The sequence below is a fragment of the Eriocheir sinensis genome, chromosome 25 (genome assembly GCF_024679095.1).
Source record: "Eriocheir sinensis breed Jianghai 21 chromosome 25, ASM2467909v1, whole genome shotgun sequence".
Taxonomy (NCBI): domain Eukaryota; kingdom Metazoa; phylum Arthropoda; class Malacostraca; order Decapoda; family Varunidae; genus Eriocheir; species Eriocheir sinensis.
Genome location: NC_066533.1, coordinates 10554718 through 10569325, shown reverse-complemented (window position 1 = coordinate 10569325; position 14608 = coordinate 10554718). Strand labels below are relative to the sequence as shown.

The window sequence follows — 14608 nt, the reverse complement described above, 5'->3', positions numbered from 1 at the left end:
CACTGGTTAGGCGACGCACGTGGAGCCACAACACAGCACAGCACTCTACCACCGAGCATTTCCGGATTTGATTCACCTCAGACGCTTTTCAACGAGACGCACACGCTATTTATTTCCACTTATTTCCCATCACCTATTTTCAACTATTTATTTCCAGCCACTTATTTCCAAACCACTTATTTCCGACCATTTACTTGTCCCACCACTTATTTCCCGCCACTTATCTCCAACAACTTATTTTCAAGCACATAATACAGTATTTGCAACCACTTATCACTTATTTCTAACCACTTATTTCCAACCACTTATTTTCAACCACCTATTTCCAACCACTTAGTCTACTTATTTCCAAAAGCTTGTTTCTTTGTTGCTGATCCCCTTCCTCTTCTTTCCCCGTGCTTCCACTATGCATGAGTTTCGGGGCCCTTCACGTTACGCATTATTTAGGGCTTCTGGCGTATGATGAGCGCTAGGCAACGTATAAAACGGCGTAAAAAACACACACACACACACACACACGACGGATTCACGTCAGAGTACTGCGTAACTATGTCCGGCATGCGAATCAACCCGCTGCATGGTTCCTTCCTGCGTGGGGAAAATATTATGCTAAACTTAAGTGTGTATTCCTTTATTCTAAGAAATTTACCAGTGTGTTGACTATAAGTAATTAATGTAAACAGTAATTTTTTATAGCAAGTGAACTGATTATTGTTTATTTCAATGCTGAGATCATGATTTTGCCTTCCGTACACAACTATAATAGGCTACGCAAATCATATCGTACGCAACTATAACTTGTCTACGTGTATTTTTAACAAGATCATCACATATAATAATTAATAATATCAGTTAATAATCACATTTTACACCAAGTGAATTGATCAGTGTGTCAATTCAATACTGTGACGATATTATACTTCTCTACAGCTATAACTCGGCTACGCAAATCATATCGTACACTAGCTACCAATGGGGGGAGGGGGGCATATAGTACCTACCATTTTCTTTCACACAATCCATTTGCCACTCACAAGACACTGGAGGCAGAGAAATAGGTGGCTGACATGACTGTGATGTGAATGTATAGCAAAGAAGATAGACATTTTCTGGCCACAATAAACACGAATCAGTCAGTCAGTCAGGTTTAAATCAGTCAGTCATTTAGTCAGTTAGTCAGTCAGTTTTAAGTCGGTCGGTCATTTAGTCAGCCACGTACTAATTAGTCAGTCAGTCAGTCAATCAGTTATTCATTCAGCCAGTTATAGAGTCAGTCAGGCTAGGCTATGCAGTCATTGGTATTTTATGCAGGAAAATACACTGAAAATAATGTCAACCAATCAGTCAACCCTACAATCGCACAAACAGATAACAGCACTCCAGCCCTCGCCGTCCTTCATTCCTATTCCCATTATCCCCATTTCCTTCCCATTTTCCTCACTGGCTCTCTCTTCCCAACAGGCGAGGAGGCAGGGTGTCTGGGGGTGGAGGAGCAGTGCCCCCCTGAGTGCCACTGCGAGGGGACCGTGGTGAGGTGCTCCAGGGCCAGGCTGCAGCGCATCCCCCCCGGCATCCCCTCACACACCACCGAGCTGTGAGTGTGTGTGTGTGAGAGAGAGAGAGAGAGAGAGAGAGAGAGAGAGAGAGAGAGAGAGAGAGAGAGAGAGAGAGAGAGAGAGAGAGAGAGAGAGAGCAGAAAAGTGAGAAAATAACAAGTACCGAGAAAAAAATATGAAAGGGGCAAAATATATAGAAGACAAATTAAGACAAAGAAAATAAGGAGAGAGAGAGAGAGAGAGAGAGAGAGAGAGAGAGAGAGAGAGAGAGAGAGAGAGAGAGAGAGAGAGTGACTAGGCTAAGTCCGCAATCTCAAGAGTATCGGGATCCCAATATGACTATTTTCCGAGGTCACAGAGAAGATTAACCGTGTTTTCATAAGTGATTTTCAAGATGCAAAAGTCGGTTAAAACTATCACTGACATAACAAAACAGTCCATGTAAATCCCAGCAACTTCTACGAGAGGCTTATCTAACAGGAGTATACTGAGATGCCGATACGGGCTTCTTACACAAGGATATACAGTAGGTCTTGGTTGTCTATGGAAGGCACTTGGTATATAAATCTTCCGTTCTCATCCACACAGGTACTTGGATGTCAACGAGATCATGGAGCTGGATGCTGACCGTCTCTCCCATCTCACGGCTCTCACCCGCCTGTAAGTGAACCAGAGGAAGAATTCTCCGTAGATATTTTCAAGGGTTTGGGTAATCTTGACACGCCCGGGTGAAATATAGCAAGCAGTTGTCTTTAATGTGTATCAACCATTGCAAATTCTACAAATACGATTGCTTGACTTTTACTTGATATACTGATGAAAGCCTCCTCCTCCTCTCCTCCTCCTCCTCCCCCAGGGACCTGAGTAACAACCAAATTGCAGTACTTCAGAACAACACCTTTGCCAGCCTCCACCAGCTCTCCACCCTGTAAGTACACACACACACACATTCAGGAGTGTAACATTTATATAAAGTAACACATTGGGGCCATATTGACACGCGTGCTCCAGGTAAACATTGTAACGTTAATACAATCAAGTGACAACGAGAAGAGCAGATAATTGTACGTGTGTTTTAGCATTCCTTTGTGATGGTTATTGTTATTGTCTGTTAGGTCTGTCAACATGAAGTTTGCTTTTGACTGGAGCACGTACGTAAATGTCTTTTAATTGGTTTCCTCTGTTTGACTACCGTCTCGTTGCAGCATCGTCAGTTACAACAAGCTACAATGTCTGCAGAGGGACGCCCTGGCTGGCCTGCGCAAACTACGCATTCTGTGAGTGGCACATTAAAACTGTTCGGCCGTATTACATAATAATAATAATAATAATAATAATAACAATACAATCATTATATACTGTTAACTCGAGCACTTACTGCCCCAACAGGTCCCTGCATGGCAATGACGTGTCCATGATCCCTGACGGAGCCTTTAGGGACCTCGTCTTCATCACACACATGTAAGTCTAACAAACAACACTGCCTGACTCTTGTTATGTCTCTCTCAGGCAGACACAGAGGTTACATGTTAGGCAGTCATCACAAACATCGAGGAGCACATTTGTTTCACCTTATGCGGGGCACGTCTAGTTACCCCAATGTAACTACCGCGTAAAGTGACACCTCATGTTTACTTGGGTAGACATTTTAGCGTGTGTTGGGGTATCATGCATGAGGGCGATCTTGATGTGGGTGCACTGGGGCACAAAGACGACGCGCCTCCCCTGTACACCTGTCCTCCTCATATTTACCTGCCCATAATGAGTTAAGCCGCGTCCACACTAGGCCTCATGAGGCGACTCGTGTCCCCGGACTCACAAAAACAATAGAAAACGGAGGGGCATGAGTCCGCTGCCGGCAACCCTGGCGAGAGGCATGTTGGGGGGCATGAGTCAAGACTCACGGGGGAACATCGGCTGGAAACGTTGAGGACAACGTCGAGTGAACTCGGGGCAACACTCACATGCTGATTGATGTTCTGAAGCAGCACCGCTGCGTCTGGCAGGTGAAAATAAACAATATAAAGATAAAAATGACTGGCGAGGCGACTCGTGAAGCACCTCGTGCCCCGCCTCCCGCCCCGGAGTAAATAGTGTGGACACACCCGTGAGGCGGGGCACGAGTCGCCTCATGACTCATGAGTCGCCTCGTGAGGCCTAGTGTAGACCCGGCTTTACTGTCTCTGGCTTGTCGTGACTGTGTTTGAGCATTTTGCAGTGCTTTGAGAGGCCGGTGTCAGTCAGCCGTTGATCACTTGGGTTTGTTTTGAAACTGCTGAGTCACGTGACTGAGTGGGTCACGTGACACCCCCCCCCCCCTACACACCGGACAGACTTACATAGATATTTGGACAACACAGACCCTATGGTTCATTATAGGTTGTTTTTCTCGTAATTGAAATTACATCAAATCAAATTACCACCAAGACTTTGCAAATTTCTATATCTAGCAAATATTAAGGTGAAGGAAGTGGCGCTCGAATATTTGAATGGCCTTTGACACTGCATTGAGGAGGCGAGCCACGTGTCTGGGGAGGGATTGTGTATTACCGGTAGTTTCCATTTTGCGCCTTGTTACCCGTGTTTTTTTTTATGTATCCAAGGCGTCCCCTGTGGCTGGTGCTTCTTAGTCGTCAGCCCCACACTGGGCACCAAGGGATCTAGGGAACCCCTGCTGGGCAATAGTCCCTCCAGCCTCCATGGGTCTTTCACACTTAGGTCAGCTGGCGCCAAGGCTTATGGTGACTCCTTGGTTGGCACCCTGGCAGCACTCCTGTATTACCTGAGCAGGGAGCGGAGCCTCAGGTGTTTGAGTCGCTCCATGGTCCATGTGCTACAGATCCTGGCTCCCCTGATGATGGAACATTTATAGGACTCGATTCACATTAATGCAAATGCTTTGGTAGTCTGCATGCCCCAGTAAATGTCTATGACTTCACATTGTTGCTAGTATGCAGTAATGATGTGTTTTATTTCTGAGAAGTTAGAGCATTTCAATGAGGCAACAGAAGTTTATAGTTCACTCTATATAGGTAACTGCTTTTTGGGTAAACAAGAAAACCTCTTTGAAGCCATTGTCCTGCCTGTGGAAACTTGGTAGTCTTGTTTTCCTTGTTTCCTTGTTTTCTGTCTGTAATGAGCCCCTTATGTCACCAGAGCCATGGGGGCCAACCCTCTGTACTGCGACTGCTCCCTGGCCTGGTTCTCGGACTGGGTCAAGGGGGACTTTGTGGAGCCCGGCATTGCTCGGTGTGCTGAGCCGGCCAGCATGAGGGACAAGCTGGTGCTGACCACGCCAACGCAGGCCTTCAAGTGTATGCCGTCAGTCCCTGATGAGGTAAGTCTCATGACTCCTGGCTGTTCCGCCCTCAGTTGAGGCTTCCGTCACATCCATGGTGTTGTACTGATGCTGCTCTCCCCTGGGTCTAAGCTTTCACCACACCCACTGCTTTACTTGATTCTGTTCTGCCCTGCTTCCAGGTCCTGGCTAAGTGTGACCTGTGCTACACACACCCCTGTGAGAACGGGGCCACCTGCCGCTCATTGGCCAACCGTAGCTACGAGTGTGACTGTGCACCTGCTTACTACGGCCCCAACTGCCAGTACAAGATTGATGCCTGTTATGGCAACCCTTGCAGGAACTTTGGCACCTGCAAGATTCTGGAGGCCGGGCGCTTCAGGTGAGCTGCTCACCAGGTGGGATTCACTCCCTGGGTGGACTTGGGGACTGACAGGATTCTAAAACATGAAAGTTCAAACTGCAGCCTTGCACTTATGTCTGTCTTCATGCATTTCCTGGCACCTCTGTCCACCTCCTCCTCCTGTGGTCTAAAGTTTCCCTCCCCCGACAGCTGCCACTGCCCCGCTGGCTTTGAGGGCGACCGCTGCGAAATCAACATTGACGACTGCATTGAGAGCAAGTGTGAGAACAACTCCACTTGCATTGACCTTGTGGAGCAGTACAGGTGCCAGTGCCACCCAGGGTTCACAGGTGAGGATGTGACCTTACTCCTTTCTTCAGTTTCGTTCCATCTTTCAGCCTTTTCATTTTTCTTTTCCTCAGCTTCATTCCTTTTCTCAGCCGTCTCCTTCCTTCCTTCAGTCTTCCTTCCCTTCCCTTCAGCCATTTCAATCCAGCCTTTCCTCTCTTCCAAAGTCTTCCTATCTTTCCCTCAATCTCTCCTTCCCTCCTTCAGTTTGCATCCTTCCCTCACACTTTTCTTTCTTTCCTCAATCTTCCCTCCAGCCTCTCCTCCCCTCCACAATCTTCATCTCCTTCTTTTCAGCCTTCTCTTCCCATTCTGACCTAAACCAGACTCCTTTTGCTGTCATTTATCAGCAATTCACCACCGCCACACTTTTGGGCCACCACCCACCCACTCAGTCTGTCAAACCCAACACTCGGACCCTTGTGTGTTCCTCCCTCAGGCGAGTACTGTGAGCGCAAGATTCCCTTCTGCAGCAAGGAGTTCAACCCATGCAAGAACAGCGCCACCTGCATCAACCACAACACCCACTATGAGTGCCTGTGTCGCCTGGGCTTCACCGGCGACAACTGCACTGAGAACATCGACGACTGTGCCAACCATCTGTGTCAGGTATGTATGGTCCTGGGCCCTGGATTGGCACTCTTTCAATCTGGGTGTCTGTCCTAGACCTGACCTTCCTGACCTATCCAAATCCAGTTCCTGCCCTCAGTCATCACTGCAATAATTCACTGCCTCAAAGAATGGACCCTGACTGCTTCTACAAGGCCCGGGTTGGCACTCTATTACTCTGGGTGTCTTTCTTCCTGTTTACAGTTGTATGCCTGACCCTCCTAACCTGATCTAGTCCTCTTCTTCTAATCTTCATTACAGTAACTTATTCTTTTACTTTGAGTGTCTGTCCTCCTGTTAACATTTCAATCCCTAACCCTCCTGACCTGCTCTATACCTCTTCTTGCTCCTAATCATCACTGCCTCACAGAATGGAGCGTCATGTGTGGACGGTGTCAATGAGTACACGTGCAAGTGTGTGAATGACTACTCAGGCAAGTTCTGCGAGGTGGGGCCGGCCGTGTACCTCCAGACCTCGCCATGCCAGCACAACGACTGCCAGAACGGGATATGCTTCGTGCCACCAAACTCTAAGGACTACGTCTGCAAGTGTTCCCCGGGATTCTCAGGTGAGGGATGCCAGTAGCTACAGACTTTTTAATCTTTATTCATCTTGTTTTAAATATATTTTTTTACACTGTGAAGTAACACAAGGATGGACCAAAAGATGCTAGCCACAACATGCTGTTCTCATGCATTAAAACAGAACAGATATAGTCAAAAGGAAAGTAAGTATAGTTAGGGGTATTCGCTATAGCTGCATGTGGCCTCAGCGCTCATCTCTGTAGCATTAACCCTTGAGCCTGTGGTGGGTAAGAAATGATAGAATGTTATTCAAGAAGTGTCTTGATACTCCCCTCCTGAAAGAGTTCTAGTTCTGGGAAGGAGGAAATACCTACCTTCAATTTGGGTTGAAGTCTTGCTGGAAAGAACATGAAGTGTAGATTAAATTCACAAAAAACAAATCATCAAATCATTAAAAGACCAGTGTGAGTGGGAGGGAGTCTTTGTTGAAGCCACAGAGGAGTTCAATCTTTTTTCTAGACCTGAACTCCTCCTAGACTACTAAACCTACAATATGACCCTTTTTCTAGAACCATACTCCTCTACAATTATTAAACCCTTTTTCTGGAATATGACCCTGAATTCATCCTCCAAGATCACTAAACCTACAATATGGGTTGAGGTCTCATTGGAAAAAACATGAAGAAGCACAGATTGAAATGACCAAGGTAAAATGCTGTCCCACTCTCCCTTTCACAGGCAAGCACTGTGAGTACCTGACAAGGGTCCACTTCGGCGCCAACGACTCCTTCCTGGCCCTGGAGCCCCTCAAGACGCGGCCGTCCTCCAACGTGACACTGCACCTCCGCACCAGCCAGGAGGACGGCGTGCTGCTCTACACCGGGGACTCGGCTCACCTGGCTGTCGAGCTCTTCAAGGGGAGGATCAGGGTCTCCTATGATGTGGGAAACTACCCTGTCTCCAATATGTTCAGGTGAGGGGGCTGGGAGGATGGTTCTCTCCCCAGTTCAGTTCAGTTCAGTTCAAGGAAGAGGCTGGAGGGGAGGGAGGAAAGACTGAGAGAAGAATAAAAAGGCTGAGGGAGAAAAAGAAAGGCTGAAAGAGGAATTAAAAAACTGGAGGAAAGGAAGGACTGAGGGACAGAAGGCAAGGTTAGGAGTACACATTGCCTTTGTAATGGCACTCCCTGACTCTGTTTGCCTCTCATGAATGCTTATCACAAAATCACCATCCTGCATTCTCATAACATGTACCCAAACCATCAATATCTCATAACATGTACCCAAACCATCAATAAATCTCCAGCACTTCACACATTACCACCAAGGTCATAAAGATACCCCTGGAAATGCCCAAAGCTATCTACAAAATACTTGACAAATATGTAAGCTTATAATCTAAGCTTACTTTGGAGAGGAGAAAAAGGGTCATATTCTTAAAACATTTCAGCATCTAAGCCTTAGATGCTGAAATGTTTTAAGAATATAACCCTTTTTCTCCTCTCCAATTTTTTTTGTAGCCTCAGATACCTTGCCAAGCATGAGTTCCTATAGCTGATCCTTCATACTCCCTACTCTGTCCCCCTACACAGCTATGAGGTGGTGAATGACGGGCTTTGGCACACGGTGGAGCTGCTCACCGTCAAGCAGAACTTTACTCTCCGCATCGACCGCGGCACAGCAAGGTTCATCGTGAACGACGGAACCAATGAGTACCTGCAGACCACCTCACCCCTATACATCGGCGGCCTGCCCAGGGAGGTGGCCGAGGAGGCAGTCAAGGGCTGGCACCTCAGAGACACGGGGAGCTTCAATGGTGAGACAACACACAGACACACACACTGACAGACAGACATTGAAACCTCCAATGAAGCATACATAGCTGAAGGCAATGTTTTCAGTAGCTTTGGCTTACCTCGGCAGGGTGCATGGAGCGCCTCTACCTCAACGGCCGCCTGAAGGACCTGGGCTCCGGCCAGCAGCACAAGGTGGCCCCCGGCTGTGGTGGCGAGGAGACCGTCCGGGACCAGGGACAGCATGGGCAGCCTGGAGTGGTGGTAGCTTCAGGTGGAGAGGGACCCCATGGGGCCCCCAAGGCAACCCAGAGGCCTGGCAGTCCAGCCATGGATGATCAGGACTGCCCCACCAACAGCACATCCATCACCAATGAGATACAGGTACAGTCAGGCCCTCAGAGCCAGTCTTTCAAACATAGCACAGATTACAAAACAACACATTCCCAATAACACAAGGCGTAACTAACCTTTACACAGTCTGGTGGCCACGGCTCTCCCTGTTTAAGCTCCCCCTCCCGCAGGTGCACCCCCCCATGCTGGAGGAGGTGGACGTGCCACCCGAGGAGGCAAGCCCAGGGGAGGAGGTGGCTGCCAGGGTGGACCCGTGCGAGAACCACAAGTGTCGCCGCGGCCGCTGCAAGCCGCGCCGCAAGGCAGACGGTGCCACAGACTACAAGTGTCGCTGCCGCACCGGCTGGTCCGCCTCTCTCTCTCTCTCTCTCTCTCTCTCTCTCTCTCTCTCTCTCTCTCTCTCTCTCTCTCTCTCTCTCTCTCTCTCTCTCTCTAGATCTCTCTCTCTCTCTCTCTCTCTCTCTCTCTCTCTCTCTCTCTCTCTCTCTCTCTCTCTCTCTCTCTCTCTCTCTCTCTCTCTCTCTCTCTCTCTCTCTCTCTCTCTCTCTCTCTCTCTCTCTCTCTCTCTCTCTCTCTCTCTCTCTCTCTCTCTCTCTCTCTCTCTCTCTCTCTCTCTCTCTCTCTCTCTCTCTCTCTCTCTCTCTCTCTCTCTGCCACTCATTTTAGCATAAGTACTTGATCAACACACCTTGTTTAACTCTCTTATCAATTTAGGGAAAGTAGACTAGACAAGGGTTTGGGTAGAAAGACGATCAAACTCTCTGAAGAACAAAAGGGACTGAGTGTGTCAAGAGAGTGTCAAAAGAGGGAAAGTTAGAGATGCCTGCACAGTGGCCGTCCCCATGAGGACAGAAGGAGTCAAAGATAGCGATAGATAGATTGTTAACCGATGACTTGTCCTGCAGCCCCCACGTGCCGCAAGGAACAGTTCACCGAGTACTACGTCGAGAACGGCTGTCGCTCACGCCGGCCCATCAAGAATGCCATCTGTAGCGGTACCTGCGGCGCCCACTGCTGCAAGCCTCGACGCACCAAGCAGCGCCAGGTTCGGCTCATCTGCAACGACGGCACGTCCTACAAGAAAGAGATAGAGATCATCCGGAAGTGTCGGTGTCGCAGGCGATGTTACTGAGACAATGGCGGTGGCTCGCAGGTGAAACCATATTAGTGCCACAGTCATAGCCAGATACGAGAAGGCCGGTTCCTCAGTCCAACGCGATGGCTTCGTAAATTTCCAAACTTAGGAAGTCTCCGAGATTGTTGGGTTGTCCGCAAAGCACCAAAGAATACACGGAAATGTTTTGTATACTGCATAGATGTGCTTGTGTAAGAGTTGCCCCATCTATTGCTGTGACATGTTTGGTTGAGGAATATATTTATCCATCACAAAAGTAGTAGTAATAGTAGTGGCAGTAATAGTAGTAGTAGTGGTAGTGGGGGTTCAGGGGTTGAGTGTGTTAGAGCTGTCAAGTAGAAGTAGTAGTTGTAGTAGTAGTAGCAGTAACAGTAGTAGTAGTGTGATGGTGGTAGTAGTAGTAAACCCCCAGAGGAGTAATATCCATGTAGCGTCAACCTCTGAACTTGTCCTTAATGAATCACTGAAAATATTTTACTCTTACATGGGTCTATACAGGAACAAATCTGAGAGTGTTATACAAGAAATTTCTGGTCTGCTGCTCCATAGTGAACCTGACAGGCTTGAGCTGCTTGGTTTGGGTGCGTACAAAGCCATTGGGTTGGACTGTGGAACTGAGCCACAGGAGCCAGTTTTTGGCACTACCATGTAAGTCAAGTATTAGCTGACACTCCACAGTCATTATGGATTGCCAAATAGCAGTGGAAGGTTACTGGGCAGCTGTGCAGGGAGATGAGATGGTGGACAAAGCGTTTGGCAAAGTGTTTGGCGAGATGTTTGACGATATATATGTTGTGGGATGCTGCTGATGGTATGACAGGCATTCCCAAGTCGGCATTGATTGCTGACATCTAGCCTAGTGCTGACGAGATGATTGATGATGTGTTCTGAAATGCGGAGACTGGCATGGGAGATGTTCCTTGGTCAGCAATGACTAACAGTGCTTGGCTGAGTGCTGTTGTGTTATGTGTGATGGAAGGAAATGTCAGTGGTGGCTTAGAAACACTGCAAAAGGAACACTTATTAAGTGGGAAAAGAGAACAGTGTGGAATACTTTGAATGGTATACTGGAAACTTAAAACAGTGAAGGAAAACAAAAGATATTGGACTTAAAAAGGAAGGAAGGAAAGTGTGCAAAGCTGAAAACAAATAAACTGGAGGACAGGAAATAGTGGAGACTGTTTAGTCATGTCAAAAATGATGGGCTGAAAATACCATCAGTAAGATCATAAAAGGAACTGGAAACAGTGACGAAGGTTGATCTGAGGAAGGCAAACAAGCAGGAAATGGTGGAGACAGTTGATGTGAAGACAATACAAAGTGTTGGGCCTAAAAATAAAGCAAACATGAGGAAAACAGACCAGCTGGCAACACATGAGCGTACAAGGAAAACACAAGAAAGTAGAATATGGCAAATAGACAAAAAGGTATTAGAGGATACAAGGATATAAGTAACATGGTCCTTCAAGTGACACTCCAACAGAAGATGTGTTCAGTATATCATTCATTCCCCCATTCATTCAGAGGAGCAGTGAGTATGAATAAAGTGATGAGAGGTGGCAAGGGAAGCAGCACTGAGGCAGCCTTTGAGGGCTGGTGGAGGAGGGAGGTGGATGAGCTTGTCTGACCATGTTACTGACAGCCTTGTGTGCAACACTAGGTCACGTGTAACGTTGTAACCACATATAACTTACAGTCAAGGTCACAACTGGAGTGGTATATTGCATGTTGTAGTTTCCATATCTACTACTACTACCCTTAAGATCATCAGCAGCAGCAGAATAGGTTGATAATAATAATAATATTATTAATAATAATAATAAAATAGTAATAGTAATGATAATATCTATAATAATGATAATGATAATAATAATAACAAGTATAATAATGATAATAATAATAATACACCTTTTACCCTTCACTATGTACCTCATAATCCATTGTGTTTGCTAGAAATGTGTTTGTCTCCTATATCGAAACATTACGTGTAGCCATTTTCCGTGCTGTGCCCCGCGTGAGTCTGTCGGAAACAGTGCCCGGCCGCCCTGTGGCACCAGCCTCACTGTGACTTTTCTTTCAGGCCAAATTTGGACACACTCTATTGACACATCTTTTGCCTTCAGGGAATAAAGAAAGCGATCAAAAGCAGTTTTTGTATCAACATGTTATGATCACTTGATAATAAACAAAAAATTATGATGTGAATTATTAATGAAATTAATGACATGGTTGCCGGATTCATGCCACCACATACAACAAATGGGTTTGAGGCCACATTCTCAGACACGTTCAGGTCTCACAACAGCTTCCCAAGACCACAAAGGAGATTACTCAGATTCTCATGAGTGTTTTTTCACATTCTTGGTGCAAAAGCCTTGTCAGACTATCACTAGGCTCATAAAACTACCCATGAAAGTACTAATACAACCTCTACAAAAGCTTTATCAAATGTGGATGTGTAGGCGTTGAAATGTTTGAGAATGTGTGCCCAGAGCTGGTGCCACAGGACGAGATGAGCCGTGTTTTGGGCAGCGATGGCGGGGCGGGGCAGAGCTGAGTCACATGTGTACCAGGACAAGGTTTTCTCTGCCTCACACGGCTGTATCAAGATCATCCAACTTGGGAAAGGTCCAGCATAACCAAGTCTTGCTGGGCTGAATGAAACTGTTTATTTTTATCCGATGAGTTTTAGTGTTCTTTTAATGAATGAGATATTTGTCACCCCCTTTTATTTTTCAGTCTTCTCCTTACTTTGCTGCCACTGTCTCTTATTTTTCATATCCATGTCTGCTCATTGAGGGGACTTTTTTTGGTTTACAGCAATTTTTTTTATTCCCTTGATGCCCTTTCATGGATCTCAATAACAATAGTAATCAGATCAAATATTAGCGTCAAAACTCATCAAGAAATATAAAGTTTCATTCACCGGTGAGACATATTTATGCCCAACCTCTGCCTCCATCTTTTATATATATACATATACAAAATGTTTAGAGTTAAGTGTTTCAGATATGTACATAGAGGTCAAGATGAGCTATCCAACCCTGTTTTAGTATGTATTATGAAAGTCTATGGGTCAGCGCCACAGTCCAACACAGTGTCTTTATAAGCACCCAAACTAATTATTCTCTTTAATGGTCAGGTTTTCCACTATATAGGTTCCCAATACTAAAGAGATTCCCTGTAAAGTTTCCTCAAATTTCTTAGCTTCTATAAAAATACCAAACGCTAGATCAGAAAATTTTCCAGCGTTTCATGTTTGGTTTGCGAGCTTCCAAACCCACTGTGTCAAACTGTGGAACTGGCCGTACTATATCAGTGATCAAATTAGGTACCGTATATACTCGGCTAAAAGTCAGTCTCATGTGAAAGCCAAACCCTCAAACTCCCTCAAGGCCATGTTAGTATGTTCAAAGGAGGAGGTATAAGTGGAGCCCCAAGATACATAGGTCAGTATTCTTACTCATCCAGCTCTCACATCAATGGATTCTAAAGGCCAGGAAAAAGGTTAAACGTGTTCTCATGAGTGTTTTTTCATGTTCGTGTTACGGAGGCTATGTCATATTACCACCAGGGGCATAAAACTACCCATGGAGATTACCACAATTCCTACAAAAGCCTTCTTAAATGTGTGTGCTCATGAGTTTTTTCACGTTCATGATAAAGGCATTGTCAAACTACCACCAAGGTCATAAAACTACCTTTGGAGATGTCCCCACAACTCCTATGAAAGCCTTGTTAAATATATGTGCTTGGGTGCTGAAATGTATAAAAATATGGCCCAGAGTATCCATATATATAAAATTTGTCTCCCTAAAATTGGCCACGAAATTATCGTTCAAGATATTTGCCTTTTACATGAGCATATACAGTACATCAACTTATTTGTTTTGTAGGAGTCCCAAGAGATTTTTATGTAGCATTGCATCATTAAGCCATTGATTGGATTGTACAGTTGTTTTCATATACTTATTTTATACAGAAGGTGAGAGGCACCCACAGCATCATTAGCGTGATAAAATTATGTACCTTCAACAACCGATTCGTGCAGATGCTCAATTTTGTAGGAATTCCAGGATAAATTCTTCCCATAGCATTGTGAGGCCATAGCTGGTCAAATCATTATTATTTTGTACAGATGACTGCATTATCTGAGGCTCGTGTAGTCTAGTCAGTCAGCCTCTCTCAGTCATGCTTCCTTTACTAAGACCTTTAGCCCCAAAAACTGGTGCAGCCACTTGTATACCTCTCAATTTACAGAAGTTTAAATTACTGTATATTCCTGTGTAAAAGGCAGTCATGTGTTAAAGTCCCCAATGGCTAGATGTTCAATTGAGGAACAAATTTAACCTCCTAAAAAATGGTATTCATGACAATCAAGCCAGACTTTTGAAAAACATGTTGAAAAAACTGGGCCATATTACAAGTTGAATCCGAGACATTTTGGGTCCCTGTAGAGTTCGGTTTAGGGGCCGTATTACAAGTCGAATCCAAGAAGTTTCGGGTCCCTACAGAGTTCGGGATGTATAACTTTGTAGGGACACAAAACTTCTTGGATTCAACTTGTAATACGGCCCACTGTCTTACACGAGTATATGTAATGCTTGTGTCAGTGTGAGTCAGGAGGGGCTGGCTGAGGGAGCTGCGA

The 14608-nt window shown here is 45.8% G+C and overlaps 1 protein-coding gene across 1 annotated transcript in view; it reads left to right on the top strand.

Moving 5' to 3' along the window:
- The window catches only part of LOC127003630 (protein slit-like), a 158698-nt gene extending 148741 nt beyond the window's left edge, over positions 1-9957 (top strand). Inside the window, exons 18-32 of the mRNA XM_050870538.1 lie at positions 1462-1594; positions 2145-2216; positions 2413-2484; positions 2762-2833; positions 2946-3017; positions 4713-4893; positions 5037-5236; positions 5408-5547; positions 5985-6154; positions 6525-6723; positions 7418-7652; positions 8271-8494; positions 8602-8855; positions 8996-9179; positions 9731-9957. Coding sequence (XP_050726495.1) covers positions 1462-1594; positions 2145-2216; positions 2413-2484; positions 2762-2833; positions 2946-3017; positions 4713-4893; positions 5037-5236; positions 5408-5547; positions 5985-6154; positions 6525-6723; positions 7418-7652; positions 8271-8494; positions 8602-8855; positions 8996-9179; positions 9731-9957 — 2435 coding nt within the window. The remainder of the gene's footprint in view (positions 1-1461; positions 1595-2144; positions 2217-2412; positions 2485-2761; positions 2834-2945; positions 3018-4712; positions 4894-5036; positions 5237-5407; positions 5548-5984; positions 6155-6524; positions 6724-7417; positions 7653-8270; positions 8495-8601; positions 8856-8995; positions 9180-9730) is intronic.
- The last annotated feature ends 4651 nt before the right edge of the window (positions 9958-14608 follow it).